Source organism: Thalassophryne amazonica, chromosome 20, assembly GCF_902500255.1.
Source record: "Thalassophryne amazonica chromosome 20, fThaAma1.1, whole genome shotgun sequence".
In the NCBI taxonomy this organism is placed as follows: domain Eukaryota; kingdom Metazoa; phylum Chordata; class Actinopteri; order Batrachoidiformes; family Batrachoididae; genus Thalassophryne; species Thalassophryne amazonica.
The window spans coordinates 62,560,312-62,587,308 of record NC_047122.1 but is presented as its reverse complement, the minus strand read 5'-3'; the positions used below and the strand labels follow the sequence as shown (position 1 = coordinate 62,587,308).

Here is a 26,997-nt window from a genome sequence, read left to right as displayed (position 1 = left end):
TGATTGCTGTTGCCAGATCAGCTTTGCAGGTTGGAGCCTTGTCATGGACCATTTTCTTCAACTTCCACCAAAGATTTTCAATTGGATTAAGATCCGGACTATTTGCAGGCCATGACATTGACCCTATGTGTCTTTTTGCAAGGAATGTTTTCACAGTTTTTGCTCTATGGCAAGATGCATTATCATCTTGAAAAATGATTTCATCATCTCCAAACATCCTTTCAATTGATGGGATAAGAAAAGTGTCCAAAATATCAACGTAAACTTGTGCATTTATTGATGACGTAATGACAGCCATCTCCCCAGTGCCTTTACCTGACATGCAACCCCATATCATCAATGACTGTGGAAATTTACATGTTCTCTTCAGGCAGTCATCTTTATAAATCTCATTGGAACAGCACCAAACAAAAGTTCCAGCATCATCACCTTGCCCAATGCAGATTCGAGATTCATCACTGAATATGACTTTCATCCACTCATCCACAGTCCACGATTGCTTTTCCTTAGCCCATTGTAACCTTGTTTTTTTCTGTTTAGGTGTTAATGATGGCTTTCATTTAGCTTTTCTGTATGTAAATCCCATTTCCTTTAGGCGGTTTCTTACAGTTCGGTCACAGACGTTGACTCCAGTTTCCTCCCATTCGTTCTTCATTTGTTTTGTTGTGCATTTTCGATTTTTGAGACATATTGCTTTAAGTTTTCTGTCTTGACGCTTTGATGTCTTCCTTGGTCTACCAGTATGTTTGCCTTTAACAACCTTCCCATGTTGTTCATATTTGGTCCAGAGTTTAGACACAGCTGACTGTGAACAACCAACATCTTTTGCAACATTGCGTGATGATTTACTCTCTTTTAAGAGTTTGATAATCCTCTCCTTTGTTTCAATTGACATCTCTCATGTTGGAGCCATGATTCATGTCAGTCCACTTGGTGCAACAGCTCTCCAAGGTGTGATCACTCCTTTTTAGATGCAGACTAATGAGCAGATCTGATTTGATGCAGGTGTTAGTTTTGGGGATTAAAAATTAAAGGGTGATTCCATAATTTATTCCTCAGAATTGAGTGAGTCCATATTTTTTTTCCTCTGCTTGGTCTAAAAAAGTAACCGTTACTGACTGCCACAATTTTTTTCCTGATTTCGTATAGTGTTTCTTAAAGCCAGAAAGTTGCCATTTGAAATGACTTTAGTTTTGTGTCATGTCTGTGATCTGCTTTTTTTTTCTACAAAATTAAACAACTGAATGAACATCCTCTGAGGCCGGTGATTCCATAATTATTGCCAGGGATTGTAGAAGAAAGCAAAGCTATATTTTCAGTTCATTTCAAAGTCTACTTCAGCCGCCCCATTGATACTCATGTATTTCCTTTTCAGCAATTTTTTGGAAAATGGGATTGCTCTCATACAACACAGTTATCCAAGGTGAGTACAGCACACAGGCTTGATTGCTAACAATATTATAATATGACTAAAGTTGCCAAAGAAATAAAAATTAAAATACTGTAGTTGTTATTTAACACGAAACATGTAACTAACAGTGACTTTCTATATTCCTGCTTTGACCAACCAAAAAAGAATGACTGCTCTCACGTTCAACAAGTATTATATTTAGTGAACATTTCATACTTGTAAGTATTTCTCATTTTGAAAACAAACAGTTGTGATAAAACTGGAAATGGAGCAGATGCCTTGTTTTTTATACTGGCAGCTGTTCTTTTTTCATTTGTTTTTACTGTTTATTGGCGATCTGCATATTCTACATTCATATCTGATTCTGTTCTGTTTGACTGCACTATAAAATGTGGCGAATATATCTTGGGGCTGTTTTGGACATTCCGTGATGGGAGCACAAAATGAAAAGTGATGCAGAGGGATCCGGGGTGGGGGGTGGTTGTGGTTAAGGTTAGATAAAAAAAAATCTATTAAATGTATTGAGGCAAAACATTTATTTCAAGTGTAAAAGATCTCGGTGTTGAAGAAGAAAGATGACAGATATCCTTTGGAAAAACCCAAATTGTGGTGATAAGATTATGTTGGATTTATGTCAACCTCAAGAGATTTGATATTTGGCTTCCTGGGGCTGGAGATGAACATACTATTAGGAAGTAATTTAGTGATTCTGCAGCAAAGCAAATGGCTTCAGAATGGATGCTGATCTCTCTGTGTTTCCACAATGGACCTTTTTATTATATTGATTTCATTGTAGAACTATTTGTTTGAAGTTTATGATATCAGAGGGAGAGTTTCTGATAGCCACAGGCATTGCCTGGTCAATGCTACTTCCTACTAGCCGTGTCGGTCAAAGGATTCTAAGAGTAAAGAACAAAATTCTCCAACAGGAAAAGAAAATTGGACTCATTAAATTTGATGTTAATGGGAGAAATGCAGAGACACAGTCAGTCATATTGCTTGTGTGTGTGTGTGTGTGTGTGTGTGTGTGTGTGTGTGTGTGTGTGTGTGTGTGTGTGTGTGTGTGTGTGTGTGTGTGTGTGCGCACGCACTGGGGTGTGTGTGGGGGGGGAGTGGTGTTGTCGAACGCTTGTGTTTGGTGAAACAAGAGAAAAATCTGCTCTTTATAAGACCAGTTACATTAAAACAAATCATTTAGTGTCACCGTGTGAGTATTTCAAATGTAGCATTTGCAATAAAATGTTCTATTACAACAATAATATATGCAAATGCTTCATTTTCCATCCCAGAACACAACTCGGAAAATGTTACATTTCAACTGACGCCATCTGACATTCATAAGGAAAAACATCTACATTACTGCACAAATGTTTTTACCCACTGAACAGTAAATAACATTCTGCATCCCACTGATGGTGTTTTATTTATTGGTAATTAGACGTTGATTAAAACTTGAATTGTTCTGATATTCACACATCGACTTATTCTGAGTCTGAGTGGAGAAATGTGCATGTGTGCGTGCGTGTGTGTGTGTGTGTGTGCATCCGTGTGTGTGTGTGTGCGTGTGTGTGTGTGCGTCCGTATGTGTGTGTGTGTGTGTGCGTCCGTGTGTGTGTGTGTGTGCGTGTGTGTGTGTGTGCGTGTGTGTGTGTGCGTCCCTGTGTGTGTGTGTGTGTGTGCGTCCGTGTGTGTGTGTGTGTGTGTGTGCGTGTGTGCGTCTGTGTGTGTGTGTGCGTGTGTGTGTGTGTGCGTCTGTGTGTGTGTGTGCGTGTGTGTGTGTGTGCGTCCGTATGTGTGTGTGTGTGTGTGCGTCCGTGTGTGTGTGTGTGTGTGTGCGTGTGTGTGTGTGTGTGCGTGTGTGTGTGTGCGTCCGTGTGTGTGTGTGTGTGTGTGTGCGTCCGTGTGTGTGTGCGTCCGTGTGTGTGTGTGCGTGTGCGTGTGTGTGTGTGTGTGTGTGCGTCCGTGTGTGTGTGTGTGTGTGCGTCCGTGTGTGTGTGTGCGTGTGTGTGTATGTGTGCGTCCGTGTGTCTGTGATTGTGTTCTGCCAATGCAATGTCAAGGTCTGACTCCTACATTGCTTTTAGAAATGGGTCTCTTGGGAAATAGAGCGCTGACTCTGATCATTGAAGACCTTGAACTAGTCTCAGATTACACACAAACACACATTCCACTGGACGTGTGAACACACACACCCACCCACACACACACACACACACACACACACACACACACACACACACACACACACACACACACACACACACACACACACACACACACACACACACACACACACTGTAGATTTTCTCTGCTTTGTGCCACTAAACAGCTGCACTGCCCTTACTTTTGTGCCGATACTACTAAATTGTGATATTAAATTAAATGATGGCATTACTTAAGAACTAAAAAGACATTTACAACCCAAACCAGAACTGCAACAATACCCCACAGGACAGTAGGTGCTGGAATGGACTCTATTCTTGATGTTAATGACTTGTGATGGGAAGTTGCTGATGTTCTGGGAAGTCAGTGACCTGTCTTGAATTTTTCCATGGTTAATCTTTAATCGTACTGTCCCACCAATTTCAACATCCAACATGGTGAAGTTTAACCCCCCCCCCCCCCCCCCCCCCCCCCACACACACACACACACACAAATGGTAAATGGTAAATGGACTGCATTTATATAGCACTTTTCCATCTGCATCAGACACTCAAAGCGCTTTACAATAATGCCTCACATTCACCCCGATGTGAAGGTGCTGCCATACAAGGTGCTCACTACACACCGGGAGCAACTTGGGGATTAAGGACCTTGCCCAGGGGCCCTTAGCGATTTTCCGGTCAGGTTGGGATTTGAATCAAGGATCCTCTGGTCTCAAGCCCAACACCTTAACCACTAGACCATCACCTCCACAAGTCATTCACCATCCCATTCTGCTATCACCCTACCAAGCTGGAATGTATTTGTCAGGAACTCCTTGAGAACTCACGCCTTCTCGTACCATTTTGAGACTACACGTTGGAAGTGGTGGAATGAACAGTCTTGGCTACATCTTTGTTGACCATTACTGTCTCTAACAGATGTGTGTAGAGGTCTGTCCCTTTCATGCATCCATTGTGTAGCTTCATGGCAGCCTCTTAGTGAGGTCATAAAGTAGTCAGGACCTCTTTGTACCAACACCTGGAAGTAGTCCATTGAGCAGGAATCATCATGGTACCACCAAGATTTTCAGCTTTTTAAGAACTCGCCACCCATCAACAATTCTTGACGGCTCCTTTAGTGTTTGAGTAAACTTGACGTGTAATATGTTGCACAGACATCCTCAGATCTATTTTCAGCACTGACATAGTTTGGGTATCATGATATTTTGTTTTCCTATATTAATCTCTGTTGTTGTCTGTCATAACCAGGTATCACAAGCCACTAGCCAGTGTGTCCAAACAGAAGACAAGACAGGCAGGCAGCAGCTTGTACTTCTGTAACCAGCAGCATTCATAATAAGTGTTTTTAAAATCGGTCAGTCAGTATTCAAACATGTTACCCAATGCAAACATTGATCAGATGTTAATCACATCATCTCTTACATACCAACATGTGACACAATAAATGACAACATCCTGGTGCTCTTAGTTCTGGAGTTATCATGTCTGAAAGAATGTGGTTACACTCCACTCACTCACTCACTCACTCACTCACTCACTCACTCACTCACTCACTCACTCACTCACTCACTCACTCACTCACTCACTCACTCACTCACTCACTCACTCACTCACTCACTCACTCACTCACTCAGATTAGTAGCATAAAATCTTTGCTAAATGCATGATCAAAGTTAGGAAGCTGTGCAAGAAGCAACAACATGAAAATGTTGTGTTGTGTCAGATGAGTTGGAAAAGCTTTTGAAGAGGAACAACAGGAGACCTGCATGTGGTTAATTAGGCCTGTTATTAATGAAAGGAGAAGGATTAGTTTGTGGGAGGAGAAGAGTAGGTGTTCGACAAGGAGGTACAAATCATTTATAGAACATGGAGTCCAATGATAGGTACAGAGACGGAGTCCTCAGAAGGGGAATATTTATGTTCAGATGATCTATTTTTCTGTATGTTAGAAGCTTAAATTGCAGAATATTAATTTTATTATTGTCTCTTGCCGTGTCTTTTCTGTGTGTCAGACACCCTGCTGTCAGCGCCGCTCAATGTGACTATTAAAGAGATTGAAGTCAACTCTGCGTTGGTCACATGGGAAATCTTGGAGGGAGATCCTGTCATTGGATTTGCCATCACCCAGCAGGTGCTTTTGGAACTTGAGATGTTGAATGGAATGGAAGCACATGCATGTGTATGGTCAGGCAGTGTGGTATGGTCCTCCTCTTCAGGAACAGATCCAGAAGAATCCCCCCCCCCCCCCATTTCATCAATTCTCCTTGTTGAAGTTGAAGGACCTCCTTCCTAGAAATGGTTTAAAGTTGACCAGAAAGATGGAGGAGGATGAATTGCCTCCTGGTGGAGGTTGAAGCTCAACCAAATAAATAGAATTCACATTGAATGGCCTATTGGCACAGACCAAAGGTTGATCAATGGGGAAGAACATTTTTGGTCATACCCTTGCATGTGGATCTGCTCAAATTCTTTCCTGGCCCATACCCCGTCCCTCCATCATGTTTGGTGAAAATCAGTCCTTAAAATTTTGAGTAAGGCCCAATCTCAATAGAGTATTGGGATTGGGCTGAATTATGATAACAAACAAAGTAACCAAATCATCCAACAGAAAACAATCTGGAATTTTAAAGACTCAGATCAATTATGCAACTGCAACTGAGTCAGATTAGTTGTATTTTGGACGTGTGATTATTTTGTTGACACGTTGTTTCAAATGGAAACGGTTTTCTCTACTCGCTTGTTCAATTAAAGTGCCACTAAGGACGCTTGATGTTGCTCCAACAGGAGCTAATTGACCCGAGTGATCAACCCCAACCGTAAAACAGTGTGAAATTCTAGTGGAAAGTTTATGGGCTGGTTTTCTCTAAACTTTAATTAGAGAGCAGAAAATTCCAAGGAAGCTTTATTTTAGGTGCCACCCCCACCCCACCCCCCACACACCAACCAAGAGGCGCATGTTTGCATTTTGCACCGTATATCAGCTCCAACCAGAAAGCAGTGTGTTGGAGTTTCACAAGGGGGGATAGCCAGCAGGATAACTGGGTATTTTTTTTTCTTTTTTTTAATCAGAGTTTCATACATAAATCTACATTTTAATAAAGGATGCATCCAGTCAAAGTTGAGAACAAGTTGAAATCCTTTGCTTTCAGCAAGTGGGATGAAGCTGTGACAGTTAAAGTAAAATTTGCAATTCAGCTTAGTTTCTGTCAGTCTTAAGGTAGTTTTTTATATATATGTCGTTTTAACCCTGAGCTGTGGAGGCTCTGCTGAGACGATGCCAAGAAGAAAAAAAGAAAAAAAACAAAAAAGAAATCAATAAAGTATCACATTATAAAGTCTGCTTTTGTTCCTGCCTCAGACTCTCGGCCCTGATTTCTCTCCTGTTCCTCACTTGACTGCAGAAGAAGGACGTGCGCATGCTGAGGTTCATACAGGAGGTGAACACCACCACACGCTCCTGCGCTTTGTGGGATCTGGACGAGGACACGGAGTACATCGTCCACGTTCAAAGCATCAGTATGGGAGGCAGCAGCCCCCCCAGCGAACCTGTCCTCTTCAGAACGCCCAAAGAGTCCGAGAAACTGGCTTCCAAAAGTCCAGGTGAGGACACCAGTCACGAGCTTCATTTGAATTCCAGGAAATGGTGAGAAGTGGTGGTGGGTTGACTCCACTAGTTGCTTCTGTCAGTCAACTGGTGGAGTCAAGAAAGAATACAGAATCTGCTCTTTCTTTGAGAACTTCTCCACCTCCTGTACAGCGTTTTGTTCTCATTCTCAAACGCAGAGGATGCTGTTATCTGGAGCGGCGAGCAGCGCGCCCAGTTTTATCATGTCCATCCCGGTTATCAAATCAAATCAAATCAATTTTATTTATATAGCGCCAAATCACAACAAACAGTTGCCCCAAGGCGCTTTATATTGTAAGGCGAGGCCATACAATAATTACGGAAAAACCCCAACGGTCAAAACAACCCCCTGTGAGCAAGCACTTGGCGACAGTGGGAAGGAAAAACTCCCTTTTAACAGGAAGAAACCTCCAGCAGAACCAGGCTCAGGGAGGGGCAGTCTTCTGCTGGGACTGGTTGGGGCTGAGGGAGAGAACCAGAAAAAAGACATGCTGTGGAGGGGAGCAGAGATCAATCACTAATGATTAAATGCAGAGTGGTGCATACAGAGCAAAAAGAGGTGAATAAAAAGAAACACTGGGTGCATCATGGGAAACCCCCCAGCAGTCTAATTCTATAGCAGCATAACTAAGGGATGGTTCAGGGTCACCTGATCCAGCCCTAACTATAAGCTTTAGCAAAAAGGAAAGTTTTAAGCCTAATCTTAAAAGTAGAGAGGGTGTCTGTCTCCCTGATGTAAATTGGGAGCTGGTTCCACAGGAGAGGAGCCTGAAAGCTGAAGGCTCTGCCTCCCATTCTACTCTTACAAACCCTAGGAACTACAAGTAAGCCTGCAGTCTGAGAGCGAAGTGCTCTATTGGGGTGATATGGTACTATGAGGTCCCTAAGATAAGATGGGACCTGATTATTCAAAACCTTATAAGTAAGAAGAAGAATTTTAAATTCTATTCTAGAATTAACAGGAAGCCAATGAAGAGAAGCCAATATGGATGAGATATGCTCTCTCCTTCTAGTCCCCGTTAGTACTCTAGCTGCAGCATTTTAAATTAACTGAAGGCTTTTCAGGGAACTTTTAGGACAACCTGATAATAATGAATTACAATAGTCCACCCTAGAGGAAATAAAAGTCCCTTCGGCTGCTCCCTTGTTTGCACTCGGGGTCACCACAGCAAATCCAAGGTGGATCTGCTTGTTGAATTGGCACAAATTTTACGCCGGATTCCCTTCCTGACGCAACTCCACATTACATGGAGAAATGTGGCAGGGGTGGGATTTGAACCCGGAACCTTCTGAACTGAAACCAAGTGCATTAACCACTTGGCCACCACCCCTGCTCCCTAGAGGAAATAAATGCATGAATTAGTTTTTCAGCGTCACTCTGAGACAAGACCTTTCTAATTTTAGAGATATTGCGCAAATGCAAAAAAGCAGTCCTACATATTTGTTTAATATGCACTTTGAATGACATATCCTGATCAAAAATGACTCCATGATTTCTCACAGTATTACTAGAGGTCAGGGTAATGCCATCCAGAGTAAGGATCTGGTTAGACACCATGTTTCTAAGATTTGTGGGGCCAAGTACAATAACTTCAGTTTTATCTGAGTTTAAAAGCAGGAAATTAGAGGTCATCCATGTCTTTATGTTTGTAAGACAATCCTGCAGTTTAGCTAATTGGTGTGTGTCCTCTGGCTTCATGGACAGATAAAGCTGGGTATCATCTGCGTAACAATGAAAATTTAAGTAATGGTGTCTAATAATACTGCCTAAGGGAAGCATGTATAAAGTGAATAAAATTGGTCCTAGCACAGAACCTTGTGGAACTCCATAATTAACCTTAGTCTGTGAAGAAGATTCCCCATTTACATGAACAAATTGTAATCTATTAGATAAATATGATTCAAACCACCGCAGTGCAATGCCTTTAATACCTATGACATGCTCTAATCTCTGTAATAAAATTTTATGGTCAACAGTATCAAAAGCAGCACTGAGGTCTAACAGAACAAGCACAGAGATGAGTCCACTGTCTGAGGCCATAAGAAGATCATTTGTAACCTTCACTAATGCTGTTTCTGTACTATGATGAATTCTGAAACCTGACTGAAACTCTTCAAATAGACCATTCCTCTGCAGATGATCAGTTAGCTGTTTTACAACTACCCTTTCAAGAATTTTTGAGAGGTTACACCACAAAGAACAGCTACTTCAAAGGGAAATACATAAAAAAAAAAAAAACACGGCTTATCAGCAGTTAGGTGATAAGAAAGGAAACAGGAGATATCAGAGCAGTGTATTCCCGGGAAGCATCCTCACCTGGGAGCCTGTCAAGAATTCAATGATGGGTTTAGCTGTGATATACACTGTAAAAACATCCACCGTTAAAAACAGTTCTGTCTGTCTTAAAGTACTGTGCCAGAAATCAAAGGTGTCAGTAATTCCTCTTGTGGTTAGTTTGGGCTAAGATGATGAAGTTAACGACACCCAAAGGCCAAGTTATCCTGCAGTTGTAATGCTAAAAATAAAAAATAAAAAAAAACCCTGGATCTCACATCACGCAAAGTGCAACAGAAAGGTCGCTCAGTTTGTTATCATTCAGACACAAACCAGCCTTGTCTCTTGTTTTTTTTATTTTTGTGATACATTTTGTGACACAGTCAACCTTCGATCACTACGAAAAAAACCTCAAGGCGTACCTAGACAGGCCTATCACAGGTCTCAATAATTCCAGTCTGTTGCATTTTAGTCTTTTTATTCAATTTTATTATTTTATTTTGGTTTTATTCTATTCTGCTGAGTGTTTTTATCTTTAGATTTTCTGTTTTTATTCTCTTGTTTATCCTTGGTCTGATTTTTTTTCCTGTAGCACTTTGAGATTTTTATTAATGAAAGGTGCATTATAAATAAAATGTATTATTATTATTATTACTACTACTACTACTACTAATTTTAACACTAACCTTAACAATAACCGCAAACATGTACTCAATTTCATGATAGTATGACAAACTTTGCGTGAGATCAGGTTGACACAAACCATGTTCCATCTCGATGCATCTGAGCAGTGTTAATACATAGAAAGAGAGAGAGAGTTCTTTTTTATTTTAAAAATTTAAATATTAGACACCTTCTTTTCATTCAGGCTTGTGGGCAAATATTCCTTATTTTCATTGTTCTTTAACTGCTCTAAAGAATGGAAACCAAAGTTATATAAGGGGAGGTGATGGTCGAGTGCTTAAGCGTTGGGCTTGAGACCAGAGGATAAATGGTAAAATGGTAAATGGACTGCATTTATATCGCGCTTTTCCATCTTTTCCATCTGGTCCTTAATCGCCTAGGTGCTCCCAGTGTGTGGTGAGCACCTTGTATGGCAGCACCCTGACATCGGGGTGAATGTGAGGCATTATTGTAAAGCGCTTTGAGCGTCTGATGCAGATGGAAAAGCGCTATATAAATGCAGTCCATTTACCATTTTTATATTTGTCTCCCTTTTTGATCTGATCCCTAACTACAAACAGCGATCAGATCCAAACCTTGTGTTTTGTGACATGTTGCACATCCAGTCACCTCCATGAGTTCATATCTTATAGTTTTTAGCACCATTTGTGTAAGAATATTTGTTATTTTTTCTAGGCCGTGTGAGGGCATTTGAAGAAGGAGGGTGTGCCTTGATATTGTCAGGCAAATTCATTGCGTTCGCTCTGTTTTTGATGATCTCGTCTGTGTGTATGCAGAAGCGTTGGCTAGCTGTCCTGATTAAATCTGCCAGCCATTACTGCTCTCCTCCCCTCTAAGCAGGTATTAATTATCCCGACACCATTTAGTATCTGCAGGCACAATGCAACCAGCACACATCCTGTTGGTGTTTCAGCCTGTCTGCTTATGTTTCTGTCTTGCTGGTAATCTATCCGTCTGTGTGCATCGGCTCATAATGCAATAACCGCACATACTATATGAGTAACCCTGAAAGCACTGCAGCAATCTATTATACATCAAAATGCTTTGACTTCAGCTTTTCAATCAGCAGGAAAATACAATTTTTTTATTGCTGGAACATTTCGGCCTTTAATTTAGTCTCTAAAACTCTGACAAAGTTGCTGTTGCAGGTCGCTTAAGCTTTTAGTGCGTTCTCTAAAATAACTAGAAATATCTTTTATTTATTGTCCCTGCTAATGTACAAACAATAATCCAAGTCCTAGTATTAAGGAGAGCATGTTGAAGTTGTTTTTACATTTATGGTAGGCTATATGTTGCACAAAAGTAGGTTAAGTGATGTTACAAAAGTGTCACAATTAAAAAAAAACATTTAATTATGGTGAATTACCATTATTTGTTGATTTTCAATTCAACAAATTTATAGACAAGAGTACAATTAAAGGTGATTAATATTGTATGTGAACAGAATCATGTGTTTTATTTTTGTAAATTGAACAAAACTGAATCTGGTTTGTTAGCTATTTGAAAGTATTACATTTATTTGTGAGCTTTAACCCTCTGGGGCCGACGCCATCATATACGACGGCTAAGACCAAGCTTTACTAAATTATAAATAACTTTTTAATGATATGAGATAGAAACTTACTTTGTTTGCTGAAAAGTTAACTCTGCTGACTTTCGAGCCAGCCATCGACCATCTTTGCACTCCTCATAGAAATTGTGTGATGACGTGCAATGTGAGTGGACCCTAGGACTAATAGACCCTCCCCATTGGTGCCAGTGCTTATCCACCAATTGCACACAAAGGGGTGGTTGTAGAAAGTCACCTCATTAATAATCAAGCAGTGGGAGTGGTAACTGCCACTGTCTTTAACCCTCTGGGGGGGGTGTCTAAGGGTATTTTCTCAATTTTACCAAACCTTCAGTAATTCCACTTGAATGGTGCTTTATTTTTGTATCATGCCCGAGTGTTGAATATCAAAATGTTCAGCTTTCACAGCAGTTCAGAATACACATTTATTCATGAGGTTGATCTATTTTGCTGTTATAAATGGGTTTACCAAATACCTTGGGATCATAAAAGTAGTGTAATATATGACGTAAATTGTAGATCACAGTCATGGTCAAAGGTTTTGGCAATTAACATAAATATTGGGTTTTGGAAATTGTGCTGCTTCAGTTTTTATTGTAGCGATTCACATTGTTTCTAGATTATTGTGCAGCGTGATCAGATGCATTTTAATGACGTGCAAAAAGCTTTACCGGCATTATAAAAAATAGCTTTAACAAAAAACCCCAATTTGTACTGTATTTAGGCCCGAGCACAGAATGATCAGTTATCCTCATGTCGGTATCATATATCATCAGCGCAGGAGAATGTGTGAGTGAGGAAAAGTCACATGAACACATGAACATTTTTACTGATTTTTTAACAGCAGCTTGATTGCTATTAAAGCAGAAGTGCTAAAATCACTCTCTTCTTGAATTAAGGTTACCTCTAGACCTTAAGAAGACGATTCAAACTTATAAATGCTTATATTTTTCCTTCATACAATACAAACATGAGGGGAAAAAATATGAAGCAGCAAAGTCTGAGAAACGCAATTCGTGTCATTGCCGTGGGAGCCATACATGAGCTGCACTGGGAGCACACCAAAATAGCGGAGATGATCGGAGAGGAACAGCTGCTTCTGGAATTGGCTAAGTGCATCCAGCAGACCTGGCTCTGCTGCAGCCCTGGCCATGCACACAGCGGCACTGGTCTCATGTCCTTATGATCTGAACTTAGGCATTTCATGTTTTGTTTTGTTTTTAAATTGAGGACCACAATGGACGTTATATGATGCCTTCTGGCTCCAACCTACCTTGCATGCAGGAGGATGGAGGAGAAGGATGTCATGCAAGATAAAGTCAAGGGAACAGCCAAAGGGACTTACTATGGTCAAATCAAAAGACGCACAGAACTGAAGGGCTGCTGGACATCACAGAACTGAAGGGCTGCTGGACATCACACCACATCATGGAGCCGTGGCCATTCCAATATATATATATATATATATATATATATATATATATATATATATATATATATATATATATATATATATATAATTGGTAAAACCTGAATGAATTAAGTTGTTGGACCTTAAGTTCGAGCTGATCTAACTTCAAACAAGTTCAAACAACTTAATTCATTCAGGTTTTACCAACTGTAATGCTTTTTTGTTGGTTCAACTATTCTCTTTTTCAGTGTACACACACACACACGTGTGTGTGTGTGTGTGTGTGTGTGTGTGTGTGTGTGTGTGTGTGTGTGTGTGTGTGTGTGTGTGTGTGTGTGTGAATAAAACCCCTGATGCAGTTTGAACTAAAACAGCAGATGTGTCAGAAAACTTCCAAATACTCTGCACAGATATAATGTTCCACTTTGTGCTTGTACCTGGAAAACAAATGGCCCATATCTCCTTCAACGCCCTAAATGAAGCCAGCTTCACACTCCTTAAGAAGACATCCTCTCGGCCACAAAAATGACTTTGCAGTTACCCAGCAGTCATCTATTGTCTTGTCTTTCAGAAGGATCTGTGCATAAAATACCTCAGTCTAGAGATCGATGTTCAACATCTGCTCCAAACAGTTGGGCGGCAACTTTCCTGCTTCATCAGATTCAGAATGCTGTCCATCGAACGTGTGACATGGAAGCTGCTAATATTAGAACCGTCTAACCTTTCCTCTGCCAAACTCCAGATTTCAGCTCAGAGGAATCACCATAGCAACAGCAGAACTGACAGCAAGACGGATCAAATACACCAATGACCTCGTCTAATTCAGACAATAAATATAAAATCTTCCCCGAGTCGCAAGTGGAAATGTATAACAGGATGACGACCAAATCCGAACCCATAAGAACTGATGTTTGAAGCATAAACCGTACTGTCAAATAAAATGACCAAATACTGCTTTCAGTTGCTGGTTTGTGGATTTTTGGTCGTTTCTTTTATTTTCCAATAAAATTTGAATAATTAATGCAAAGTATATGTGGATGATCTGGGTGGTAATATTCTTGCAGTTTCCTCCCAATTGTCGCGCACACATCCAAGACATGGGCTGTCTCACACAGTGAAGCTTAACTGAAGGTAAAATGTTAAGACAGGATCTCAGACAGAGAGATTCTGGAACAGTCAGGTTTGGCTAGCATATTCATAATGTTACAAAAGACGTAACTGTGCCAGGCTGGACGTGTTGGGAATGTCTGAGCATCTCCCCAACTTCATCCTGTATGGAGATCTCATAGTTGGACCTCAGTCACACGGAGAACAAGAAACATAAAGAAACACTAAAAGCCTCAATGAAAGACTTTGGCATTGACCATGAAAACTGGGAGACCCTTTCTTAGAACTGCCCAGTAGTCTTCAAAGGCGTAAGTCTGAAGATGCAACATGCAAAGGGCTGGGAAAACAGCACCACCTTTGTCCATGAGTCCCTTCACTTACATACATTTGCAAGAACTGGTGTGATTAGCCACCTGAGAATGCACCCAGCAACAAGACTTCTCTTTGGTACTTTTATCCATGGTCTCCAGGGTGTGTTCACCTCGATTTGTATAGATTGTCATGTTGGGCAACAGTGTGCCATGAAGGGCTGAGACAGAGCAGGTTTCCCTTGCTCCCAATCACCTCAGCAGGTCATTTCAGAGATGACCACATGTTTAAGTTCAGGTCAGGAGGTCATTAGTTACACCTGCGAAAGCAACTGGTTGCAAGGAAAACTTGCACCGTCTCCTCTAGGGTCAGGTATCGAGAACCGGTTCTTTTTGAGTATCGTTAAGAAATGATTCGATTCACCGATATCAATAGTCTTCCCTTATCAGTCCTTCAGAGCGGCCGTTGTTTTTGAGGGTTTTTGTCGGGAAACTCCACTTTGAAACGTGAACCAATGAAGCAATGCTTCGTTCTGCTGGCTCATTGGTTCTTTGATTCATTGCTCTTCAGAAGCGCCAAGTCCACTTCTTAACTCCTCTCAAAGCCGTTAAAATATGTCAATCATGAGTCACTTTTGTGTGGATTAAAGTCACTAACTTGGACTCTTGTCTTGTTGCAGTCAAGAAACGAGAATCGTTGTCTGTTCCGTAGGCACAGCTCCAAACGCTGCGTGGCTCTCTGCCGAGACAGAGTTCTGTCGGAATTAATAACTTGTAATACAGACAATAAACTACAATTGACTAAAATGTTTTTTTTTTCCTCCCACAATGATACGTCCTGCATTCTTTATGAATTACATCCTGACGTGCAGCACAGCCAGCTGTAAGAGCTCAGCTCAGAAGACATTCAAGCCAATAATGTCTGAAAGGAAATGCTTTTGACAAAAACTACAGATTTTGTTTATTTCTGTTTATGTCCAGAGATCAAGGATCCACCGTGTAGAGTTTATTTATGTCCAGACTTTAAGGATCCAGTGACCATTTTCACATTAAGACTCAATAAAATGTTGTTGACATAGAAAACCTGTAAAGCCTACTTTTAGTACACAAAAAATTCACAAGAGGTATCGATAAGGGAATTGATAAGGAATCGGATTTAAAGCAGAATTGATAATGGTATTGATAACGATAAAATCTTATCAATACCCATCCCTAGTCTCCTCCCTTGTTGCCTAACCGTCTGAGTGGATAGTAACATCATGATCCTCTACTACTGTCACTGTCTTTGTACCGTGTGTTTGTGTCTGCATCAGTCTTGATATTGTAAATATCTCCAGTGGATCTACGCTGCTACACTGTCATTTCTTTGTCTATAATCAGTACCTCGTAGTACTTGCCATCCTGACACTCTATGGTCAAATGACCCATAAGAATTGTAGCTTTCAGTGCATTATGGAGGATTCAGAATGCTGATGGCAAAGCTTTAATCTCGGGCTGCTATAATTAGTCCCTCTGTCTGTTCTTTGAGTCCCGAGCTGCTCAGCCACAGATGTACCATTTGGGATTACACATCTGAGTTATTTAGCCTCTTCTTATACACTTCGTGTCAAGTTTTTTTTTTACCAGCTGCCTCTGGCTGTTTCAGGCTGCCTCTTTTATGCTTCTCTCACACACGTGGCAAAAATGATGTGATCACAACCCCATCACAGTATTGCCACGGGTACTTATCACCGACGGTCCGACAGCTCTTTGATCTTAATGTCAAGTTCTCATTTCAAATCCTGGATGGTTTTAAGAGTGCCTCACTTTGAAGACTGCCTTAGTGCATTATTTTTTTAGTTCAGTCATCATTCAGATGTTGTTACTGAAGGTCTTGTCTATTTTGAGGAGCTCCAAATGTTGATTGTCATCTGTAGCAAATGCCTAAAGGTCATCATCATCATCATCATCATCATCATTATTATTACGTCCGCCAAGGAAGTAATAAAATCATCGGCATTTATTTATTTGTCTGTCTGTCTTTTAGTAGGATTACGGCAAAACTACTGCATGGATTTTGACAAAATTTTCACCACAGATACATATTAGGGTATGGAAGAAACCATTCAATTTTGGAGGTGATCCAGATCCGGATTCTGGATCAAGATTCCCTTTATACAGGCTTTGACGGATTATGTCAAAACTAATTAATGGATTCTCACCAAATTTGCACCACAGATAGATATTAGGTCATGGAAGGCTCCACTGCATTTTGGAGGTGATCTGGATTCAAATGGGTAGACATCAGAAATCTCTGATTGCGCTTGTTATTAATATTATCATTATTCCTACTCTAGTGAGATTATCATTTTCTTGTATCTTATTTGAGTGGATTCTCTGATCATTAGCGCAGTTACACAAAAACAGACGTACTGATAATTATAAAATATGGTGAAAGTTTAAACTTGACCTCCAACAGAAACCGAAATCTATTTAGCCTTTTATTCTTGTTACTCGATGTTCTTTTTGCCCTTCATGTGGAGTTGTTGAACTCCAAGATTGAACAATTTTGGTATTGAGTGTCTTGCTCAGGTCACTTCAACACTTGGCTCCAACTGGGATTCCAAGCCTTTGATTGGGAGTTCTCGGCTCCACCAACTGAGTCACCGTGTTTATTAGACTTTTTTATGATGTTGTGAAAGAAGTCATTTCACAAATGGATGTCCATTAATTTTGATGAAATAGTTCAGTCTTGGCGGGAGTAAAAACCATAAAATTTTATTACAATTTTATATTTTCAATGGACACTGCCAGAATATCTTAATATTAATATATTGTAGGCATCGCTGACATTGGCACCGGTGTTACTGTACTTTAAGTGCTGTTAAAACAAATTCGTTTTAGTAAAATGTGTCCACATGACCTCGAAGATATAGGTGAAAACAAAACAGTCTTCAGTTCTAAAACAGGTAAAGTGACCATGGCTGGAAGAGGAACACAGAGTTTCTCAAGGACAAATATGGAGTGAAACCTGTAGAGTGGGACACTGTACTCCAGGATGTCTGGACTCTGGATGTCTGGACACTGTAGTCCAGGATGTCTGGACTCTTTAATGTCCAGACTGCTTCAGGTGCCGGAGCACCATCAGCAGGACAAACGGTCTTCTCTGTAGACCTGCTGTCTCACTTAGGTCACAGTGAGGAAATCACACTTTAAGACTGGTGTTTGTTCTCTGTGTCTTTGTCTCTACAGATGAGGTGACGATGAAGGAGGTCGGTCAGGCGGCCCAGCTACGGGCGGGAGAGCTCATCATTATTGTCGTGGTGCTCGTCATGTGGGCAGGTAAAATTACTCCTCGTCACTCTGTCTTTATAGGAGCCACTGTCTTCTGGGAAAATCTTGGTCTGAAATCTCACTGAAAGAATAGAATTGGCTAATTCTGAGTCAGAATTCCTTACATTGCCCAACTACTTTGTAATAGTATCCCATATTCCACAGATTGTGATGTCAGAAGCAAGGTTTTTGATAGTCTCAACTAAGCGTTACACTTCAGTGGTTTCAGATGAAGCCCACCCAGAAGAAGTTGCATTTCTTTGACTTGAGACCAGCAAGTTTTCATTGAAATCCATGTTCAACTTTAGAGCATAATTAAATGTGTTTTACAGCCTGGTTTTGGTCTGTATATACAACCCCTGGCAATAATTATGGAATCACCGGCCTCAGAGGATGTTCATTCAGTTGTTTAATTTTGTAGAAAAAAAGCAGATCACAGACATGACACAAAACTAAAGTCATTTCAAATGGCAACTTTCTGGCTTTAAGAAAGACTATAAGAAATCGGGAAAAATAATTGTGGCAGTCAGTAACGGTTACTTTTTTAGACCAAGCAGAGGGAAAAAAAATATGGACTCACTCAATTCTGAGGAATAAATTATGGAATCACCCTGTAAATTTTCATCCCCAAAACTAACACCTGCATCAAATCAGATCTGCTCATTAGTCTGCATCTAAAAAGGAGTGATCACACCTTGGAGAGCTGTTGCACCAAGTGGACTGACATGAATCATGGCTCCAACACGAGACATGTCAATTGAAACAAAGGAGAGGATTATCAAACTCTTAAAAGAGGGTAAATCATCACGCAATGTTGCAAAAGATGCTGGTTGTTCACAGTCAGCTGTGTCTAAACTCTGGACCAAATACAAACAACATGGGAAGGTTGTTAAAGGCAAACATACTGGTAGACCAAGGAAGACATCAAAGCGTCAAGACAGAAAACTTAAAGCAATATGTCTCAAAAATCGAAAATGCACAACAAAACAAATGAGGAACGAATGGGAGGAAACTGGAGTCAACATCTGTGACCGAACTGTAAGAAACCGCCTAAAGGAAATGGGATTTACATACAGAAAAGCTAAACGAAAGCCATCATTAACACCTAAACAGAAAAAAACAAGGTTACAATGGGCTAAGGAAAAGCAACCGTGGACTGTGGATGACTGGATGAAAGTCATATTCAGTGATGAATCTCAAAACTGCATTGGGCAAGGTGATGATGCTGGAACTTTTGTTTGGTGCCGTTCCAATGAAATTTATAAAGATGACTGCCTGAAGAGTACATGTAAATTTCCACAGTCATTGATGATATGGGGCTGCATGTCAGGTAAAGGCACTGGGGAGATGGCTGTCATTACATCATCAATAAATGCACAAGTTTACGTTGATATTTTGGACACTTTTCTTATCCCATCAATTGAAAGGATGTTTGGAGATGATGAAATCATTTTTCAAGATGATAATGCATCTTGCCATAGAGCAAAAATTGTGAAAACATTCCTTGCAAAAAGACACATAGGGTCAATGTCATGGCCTGCAAATAGTCCGGATCTTAATCCAATTGAAAATCTTTAGTGGAAGTTGAAGAAAATGGTCCATGACAAGGCTCCAACCTGCAAAGCTGATCTGGCGACAGCAATCAGAGAAAGTTGGAGCCAGATTGATGAAGAGTACTGTTTGTCACTCATTAAGTCCATGCCTCAGAGACTGCAAGCTGTTATAAAAGCCAGAGGTGGTGCAACAAAATACTAATGATGTGTTGGAGCGTTCTTTTGTTTTTCATGATTCCATAATTTTTTCCTCAGAATTGAGTGATTCCATATTTTTTTCCCTCTGCTTGGTCTAAAAAGTAACCGTTACTGACTGCCACAATTTTTTTTTCCTGATTTCTTATAGTGTTTCTTAAAGCCAGAAAGTTGCCATTTGAAATGACTTTAGTTTTGTGTCATGTCTGTGATCTGCTTTTTTTCTACAAAATTAAACAACTGAATGAACATCCTCCGAGGCCGGTGATTCCATAATTTCTGCCAGGGGTTGTTGTTTCCTGCTGTGTGACAACTGTACGGGGGTGATTTTTCCCCAAATATATGATTTAATAAACACCCAAAATGAGGGTTAGCCTGTTATATTAAAGAGTTTGGACATGAAGATAAAGGTATGTTCAGATGTCTTTTGCGCCACCTATTTATCAATTTGTGGATTCATTGTGATGTAGTCCAATAAACGCTGCCAACATGGCTCCTTCAGTTCTCCACAGAAACCCTATGGGGAAAAAACAAAGCTAAATGAAGCAATTCAGAAAATAATTTGCTGTTTTAAAGTTCTTAAAATAGTAAATTAAACAGTTACTTTAGAAAATTGTTCACAATTTTGAAGCTTGAAATGTATAAAGAATGGCTTCTTTTAAAAAAATCACTCTTTTGGGAAAAATACCCTCTAAATTAAACAAAAAAATGCTTTAAAAATTTATTAAATGTTTTAAAATCGTCAAAACAATAAATGAAATTATTACTTAGAAAATTGTTCACAGTTTTTAAAATGTTTGAAATTTAAAAGAATGACTTCTTAAATAAAAATGTATTCATGGAAATGCTAAAATAAATAAATAAACAAAACCCTAGTAAGTCCCTTCGGCTGCTCCCTTGTTTGCACTTGGGGTCGCCACAGCAAATCCAAGGTGGATCTGCATGTTGAATTGGCACAGGTTTTACGCCGGATGCCCTTCCTGACGCAACTCCACATTACATGGAGAAATGTGGCAGGGGTGGGATTTGAACCCGGAACCTTCCAAACTGAAACCAAGTGCATTAACCACTTGGCCACCACCCCTGCCATAATATATATATATATATATATATATATATATATATATATATATATATATATATATATATATATTAGAATTTATTTTAATTTATTTTAAAATTATTAGAATAGTAAATGAAACAGCAACTTTCACGTGCTTCACAAAAAGATTCACTGTTTTGCAGATGCAAATGCACAAAAAAATCATACAATTGCTTGCGAAAATTAGACACTTTTTTTAAAATAATGAAAATCGTTAATGAGGCAGCTACTTTAGAAAATTGTTCACAGTCTAGATTAACTCAAATTTTAAATGAATTGTGCTTAAAAAATGATTCACTGGTTTGAAATGCTTGAAACACCAAATGAAACAACTGCTTCAGGAAATAATTTATTAGTTTTAAAATCCTCAAGATGCCAATCAAACAATTACTTTTAAAAATTGTTGATAAACTAGCCGATGTGCTGATCAAAATTCTAATTTTTGTCCAAAGTGAAAAGATGACCCCAAAAACCCCTAAAAATAGAGCCAAGGTTGTAAATGACCAGAGCTCTCCTTTAATGGTTAATATTACACCAGTCTGTCATTAAACTCTTTTATGACGAGTATAATTACGTTAGTGTGGAACCTATGACAGCTTTCCCATTTAGTTCTTAACATCTGCAGAAGGTCTGAATCACATGTTACAATAGTAATCAATTTGATGTTAATGAAAGCGTGACGTCAATCAGTATTCGGTCTAATCAGGGCGATAATCACCTTCTTGGTCTGTGGAGCTGCAGTTCAGTCGAAGAGGCAGAACATATTAACGCTCATCTGGACACAGAAAATTGATTTGTCTGACGAAGAGGAGTATTATGTTATTCATCCTAACAAACTGAAAACCCTCAACTGGTGCATTACATAATGAGCCTGAACACAACACGTTCACATGCAACAAACCCCTCATTATAAGTTGCTCTTTTTCTTTTGTGCATCTCAGCAAAGTTTCACAGGTTACACACAGAAGTACTTCTTCTTCCTAACCCACTTTATCAGTATAATTAGAGACAAATAAGGCCCAAATACTGTATATAGCGTATACGGTCACAGCGCAAGGCCCGCTTCTCCCGCTCCAATTATCGATGAGCGTGAGAGCGAGGAGGAGTGACGTTTACAGACAGCGGGTGCACTTACGTACACACAAAGTAACACTCTTCAAACTGAGCAACCAAATTGCAAAAAAAGGGGAGAAAAACTAATGCAGGATAGTGAAAAACTCAAACATGAAGGAGGTGAAGGATGGGTTGTTGTTGTTGTAGCTGTAATTGGGACTGTGAGGCATGCTGGGATATCCCGTCTTGCCTCTGTGGTATTGCAGCAATCAGATGAGTGCAAGCTGACATAAGCAGAACACAAGACAGAAGCCTGTTTGGACCAGATTCATCCACCCTCCACACACTCCGCCATCATGAATTATTCTCTTTACTCCGGTTTGCTCCATGTTTCTCTCTCTCTCTCTGCATCCATCCCTCTGCTCTGACATGTTTTCATCTCTTATGAATGAAGGCAGGCTTCACGTGGCTCTATAACATCAAACTCATATCGCCTTCTATGCATTTCGGTGCAAACTGTATGTCTTGGCTCAAGTCAGTTCTGCTTTATTGTATTTACCAATTAACAACTGGAACTAGACTTTATGTATATATACATTGGGGCAAAAAAGTATTTAGTCAGTCCCTGATTGTACAAGTTCTCCTACTTAGAAAGAGGTCTGTAATTTTCATCATAGGTACACTTCAACTATGAGAGACAAAATGAAAAAAAAATCCAGGAAATCACATTGTAGGATTTTTAAAGAGTTTATTTGTAAATTATGATGGAAAATAAGTATTTGGTCAATAATAAAAGTTCAACTCAATACTTTGTAACATAATCTTTCTTGGCAATGACAGAGGTCAAACATTTTCTGTAAGTCTTCACCAGGTTTGCACACACTGTAGCTGGTATTTTGGCCCATTCCTCCATGCAGATCTCCTCTAGAGCAGTGATGTTTTGGGGCTGCCGCTGGGCAACACGGACTTTCAACTCCCTCAACAAATTTTCTATGGGGTTGAGGTCTGGAGACTGACTCTGCCACTCCAGGACCTTGAAATGCTTTTTACGGAGCCACTCCTTCATTGCCCGAGCGGTGTGTTTGGGATCATTGTCATGCTGGAAGACCCAGCCACATTGCATCTTCAATGCTCTCACTGATGGAAGGAGGTTTTGGCTTAAAATCTCATGATACATGGCCCCTTTCATTCTTCCCTTAACACGGATCAGTCGTCTTGTCCCCTTTGCAGAAAAACAGCCCCAAAGCATGATGTTTCCACCCCCATACTTCACGTAGGTATGGTGTTCTTGGAATGCAACTCAGCATTCTTCTTCCTCCAAACACGAGTTGAGTTTTTACCAAAAAGTTCTGACCACATGATATTATCCCAATCCTCTTCTGGATCATAGATATGCTCTCTGGCAAACTTCAGATGGGCCTGGACATGTCATGTCTTAAGCAGGGGGACACACCTGGCACTGCAGGATTTGAGTCCCTCTCTGTGTAGTGTGTAGCCTTTGTTATTTTGGTCCCAGCTCTCTGCAGGTCATTCATCAGGTCCCTCCGTGTAGTTCTGGGATTTTTGTTCACCGTTCATGATCATTTTGACCCCACGGGATGACATCTTGCAACCATATATAGACTATAAGACTAAAAAAGCCTGAAAATAGAATAATGTGATGCTCCTGCCCCAAAAATGTGTACCGTAAATACATACAGCATTAATCAAACTTAAAGGGGGCAAAGTAGCAGCTTACAGAGTGAAAATAGCATCAGCATTAATCTATTTGAAGTTGCTCAAGATTTGGCAACACAGTGCTGTAACCTCTCAGCTAATGAACATTTTATTTATTTATTTTATTTTGATGCTGTCAAACCTGCCCTCCATATTTTTATGCTTTATTCACTACATCATTTGCAGTCATTATTAAACAAATGAAGAACAGCGTCCACAGGGAAATTTGAGTTTCTCATCTAGCAGATTAGTGCAGAAATCACACACCTCTTGACGTTCCTGTACACCACATAATGATGACGCCTGAAGGCAGGAAAAACACAAGGGGGTAAAGAGAATTAATAACTAGCATCAGTCTAATAGCATAATTATCACATTCTCCTGTTTGCTCCTTCCTGTCAGGGGTGATTGCCTTGTTTTGTCGCCAGTATGACATCATAAAAGACAATGAGCCCAACAACAACAAGGACAAAGCCAAGAACTCCTCAGAGTGCAGTACTCCAGAGCACCCACAGGGTGGGCTACTGCGCAGTAACGTCTAAGACCAGCTTGGCATCACCTTCTGCAATAACCAACTCCTCTAACCTCAGGACAGGTGAGGAACAAGAGTTACTCAACAAATCATTCCAATACTTAAATCTACAGTGTGAAGGATTACTGCCATCTAGTGATGATGTTGCACTTTGCATTATACAGTCCCCGGCCACGATTTTGTTTTGCATTTTCACTTCTTTGGTGATGGGGATTCATGCGCAGTAGCATTCTCTATGATAAGCAATATGGATGATACACCATTTCAAAATAAGAGTTCTCAAACTTGTTAGCCTGAACTAGCAAGCACAGATTCCTCTTCTGTTTCCTTCAGTCTTAAAGCCGTGCTGAAAAATGCAAAAGGCAGAGTAATTGGGCAGTGCAGTCTTGTTTGAGGGCGGGTGCTAAAGGGGTAAAATATGATGCATATGATGTAATTTCTCTACTTCTGGGGACAGAAACACGGCACTTTCTCTGAGGTTTTTGGGCGAATTACATGCAAACAAAGTGAAAATGCAAAGCAAAAGTGATGATGTGGACATGCGTGTCGAGGCGGTTGTGCAGGCGAGAGAACGGATCTACTCTGGTTACCTGTGTAGGCTAACATTTACTGACATGACCTCTCCCATTTGCCTCGTCTTCCCTTCAACTGGGAACCAAAAAAAACCTCCACTTTTCAGGACTACTTCGGTGATTGCAGTTGAAAACAAAACAGTACACCATTTTTCTGTTAAATGGACTGCATTTACATAGCGCTTTTTCATCTGCATCAGATGCTCAAAGTGCTTTACACATCAATGCCTCACATTCACCCTAATGTGAGGCTTTTGCCATGCAAGGCGCCCACTACACACCGGGAGAAACTACGGGATTAAGGACCGTAGTGATTTTCCGGTCAGGTTGGGATTTGAACCAAGGATCCTCTGCTCTCAAGCCCAATGTTTTAAACACTAGACTGTCACCCCCCGTGTTCTCCCCCTAGATGTGACGCTGTTTGTGGGACACTAATCCCCGGGTGGAGTGTGGGAGTGTCGGCACAAACCATTCGGAGGTTGAGGGTTTCAGCGGAAACCATTTTAAACCGGCACATCTTAAACCGGCAGGTCTGCCAGGTGACAGCGAATATGCTTTTATGTTTACAGAGTGGGGCTGAATGGTTTGTGCTGAAACTCCCACACTCTGCCCAGGGATTCTCTGTCGTGTTCGGTCGGCAACGCCGGCTGTCCCCAGAAGTGGTCAAATATGGCGATATCACGTCGGGGTTCAAATGAGACTGCACTGCCCTATATGTCCTATTTGGGCTACTGTATCAACATGGTGGCCTCCATAAGAGGGCCAACTCCCATGTAGATACAAGGGGCGATTGAAAGGTTTTGAGCCTGACCCAGAAAAATCAGGGTGTGGCTCTCCATCTTTTGCATTCTGGGAAACCAACATTTCTCAACATTGCAACCAGTGAGTCAAAATTTTGATTGGCTCCTATCCCACAATTGTGATTTGACTTTTTTTTTCCACTTAAAGTTGTTCAGCAATATGAAGTAGGTACGTCTGTGCATTATTTAACTTTTTGGTCCTTTTACTATCCTTTGTGTCTCCTACATGTGTTTCCTTCAGGCCCTGAGACCAATAGAAAGCCATTCTCAGAAATCATTAACATTACAGAAACTCTGATCTACTCAAATCTGCACCCAATTTTGAACTCAGTCAAAGGCTGTCTGTTGAGGACAAAGCTACGTGAACTTCAGTGGTGGCCAAAAGCGGACTGTTGTAGAGAACTTGTAGCCTCCCTGTTCAGTGCGCAGATCTGACGGACTCAACAAGAGCGGAATCCTCCAGCCTCAAAAACAAAATGACCATCGGTCGAAGCCGGAGGGGGACATAGTTTTTCTCAGTAAGACCTGCTACATTCATACGTCCCGATCGGTCTTCATCAGTGGGATCGAGTGATGAACATCTGAGTGTTTCTGTTACAGGTTTGTACCTCTGTTGACAAAATGGCCAAAACGAGCACACACCAATCTCAGCACCTCCTTGTTTTCCTATTGGAAGACCCGCCACTCATCCCTCTCCCTGTCTTTCTGTTTCCGTCTCTCTCTCTCTCTCTAATAAGCACACGAGTCCTCATAATCCCAATTTCTCATTTTCTTATTGGCTCAGAAATATTGCCGTGTCTCCTGCATTTCCCTTTGCATCTATAAGCACATCAGTTTTATTTATATAGCGCCAAATCACAACAAACAGTTGCCCCAAGGCGCCTTATATTGTAAGGCAAGGCCATACAATAATTACGGAAGAACCCCAACGGTCAAAACGTTTACCTCTCTGAACTGTAACATTAAAGTTGTTTGTGGTTTTTACAGCTTCTCAATAGTTCCATTCTGTGAAGTTGGAGGATGACGTCTCAATACATTGGAAAAGTTCAATGACTGAACCAACTGAACCATTTAATCAGAGTTTTACTGCTTCCAGGTATAAAACTGGAAAGTTCAAATCGGCTTCAAACCTTTTAAACGCTGGCAATAGCTTGAAAATCTCAGAGTCCAGTTGAGGTTGATTGTTCATTTTGCATATTTGGCACCATATGGTCGCTGTGGCTTGCAAGAGGTTGTGCAGGGAATAGTGATGAAGCCACGCAGGGCACAGGCTGCACTGGAATAAGGATTCATAAGATCTAAAATCCAAGAGTAAATACAGTAGATACAGAAACGAAGGGCTGGCGCTAATGATGGTTTTTGTTACCAACGTAGGCTATCAGCAATTTATTTGTCTCTTATTGCAAATGATGGGAAACGTTAAACATGTCATCATGTTTTTTTCAGTGCAAAGGAGACGTCTTCAAATGGCATTTTCTCTCCAACCAATAGTCAGTTCATTATGTCCCGTTTTCTTTGCACAACCGGTCTAAACTAGCTGAATTCTAGTATCAACATCAATTTAACAGCAAGTTCAACTGGTTTGAAAGCAGTTTAAATAAGTCT

General features: G+C 40.5%; 1 protein-coding gene across 1 annotated transcript; it reads left to right on the top strand.

The window, feature by feature from the left end:
- The first annotated feature begins 1,376 nt into the window (after window positions 1–1,376).
- On the top strand, window positions 1,377–25,673 carry fndc5b (fibronectin type III domain containing 5b). Its single transcript, XM_034161423.1, has 6 exons — window positions 1,377–1,423; window positions 5,590–5,708; window positions 6,979–7,177; window positions 17,789–17,878; window positions 23,891–24,083; window positions 25,634–25,673. The coding sequence occupies exons 1-5, from the start codon at window positions 1,390–1,392 to the stop codon at window positions 24,028–24,030; spliced, it is 582 nt and encodes a 193-aa protein (XP_034017314.1). The 5' UTR covers window positions 1,377–1,389; the 3' UTR covers window positions 24,031–24,083; window positions 25,634–25,673.
- The last annotated feature ends 1,324 nt before the right edge of the window (window positions 25,674–26,997 follow it).

What these genes read in the sequence shown, in the direction of transcription:
- fndc5b (XM_034161423.1), top strand. Translation starts at nt 1,390, where the DNA reads ATGGGATTGCTCTCATACAACACAGTTATCCAAG. An exon ending in ACTGGCTTCCAAAAGTCCAG is followed by an intron (nt 7,178 to 17,788) that starts GTGAGGACACCA and finishes TTGTCTCTACAG; the next exon opens with ATGAGGTGACGATGAAGGAG. An exon ending in GGTGCTCGTCATGTGGGCAG is followed by an intron (nt 17,879 to 23,890) that starts GTAAAATTACTC and finishes CCTTCCTGTCAG; the next exon opens with GGGTGATTGCCTTGTTTTGT.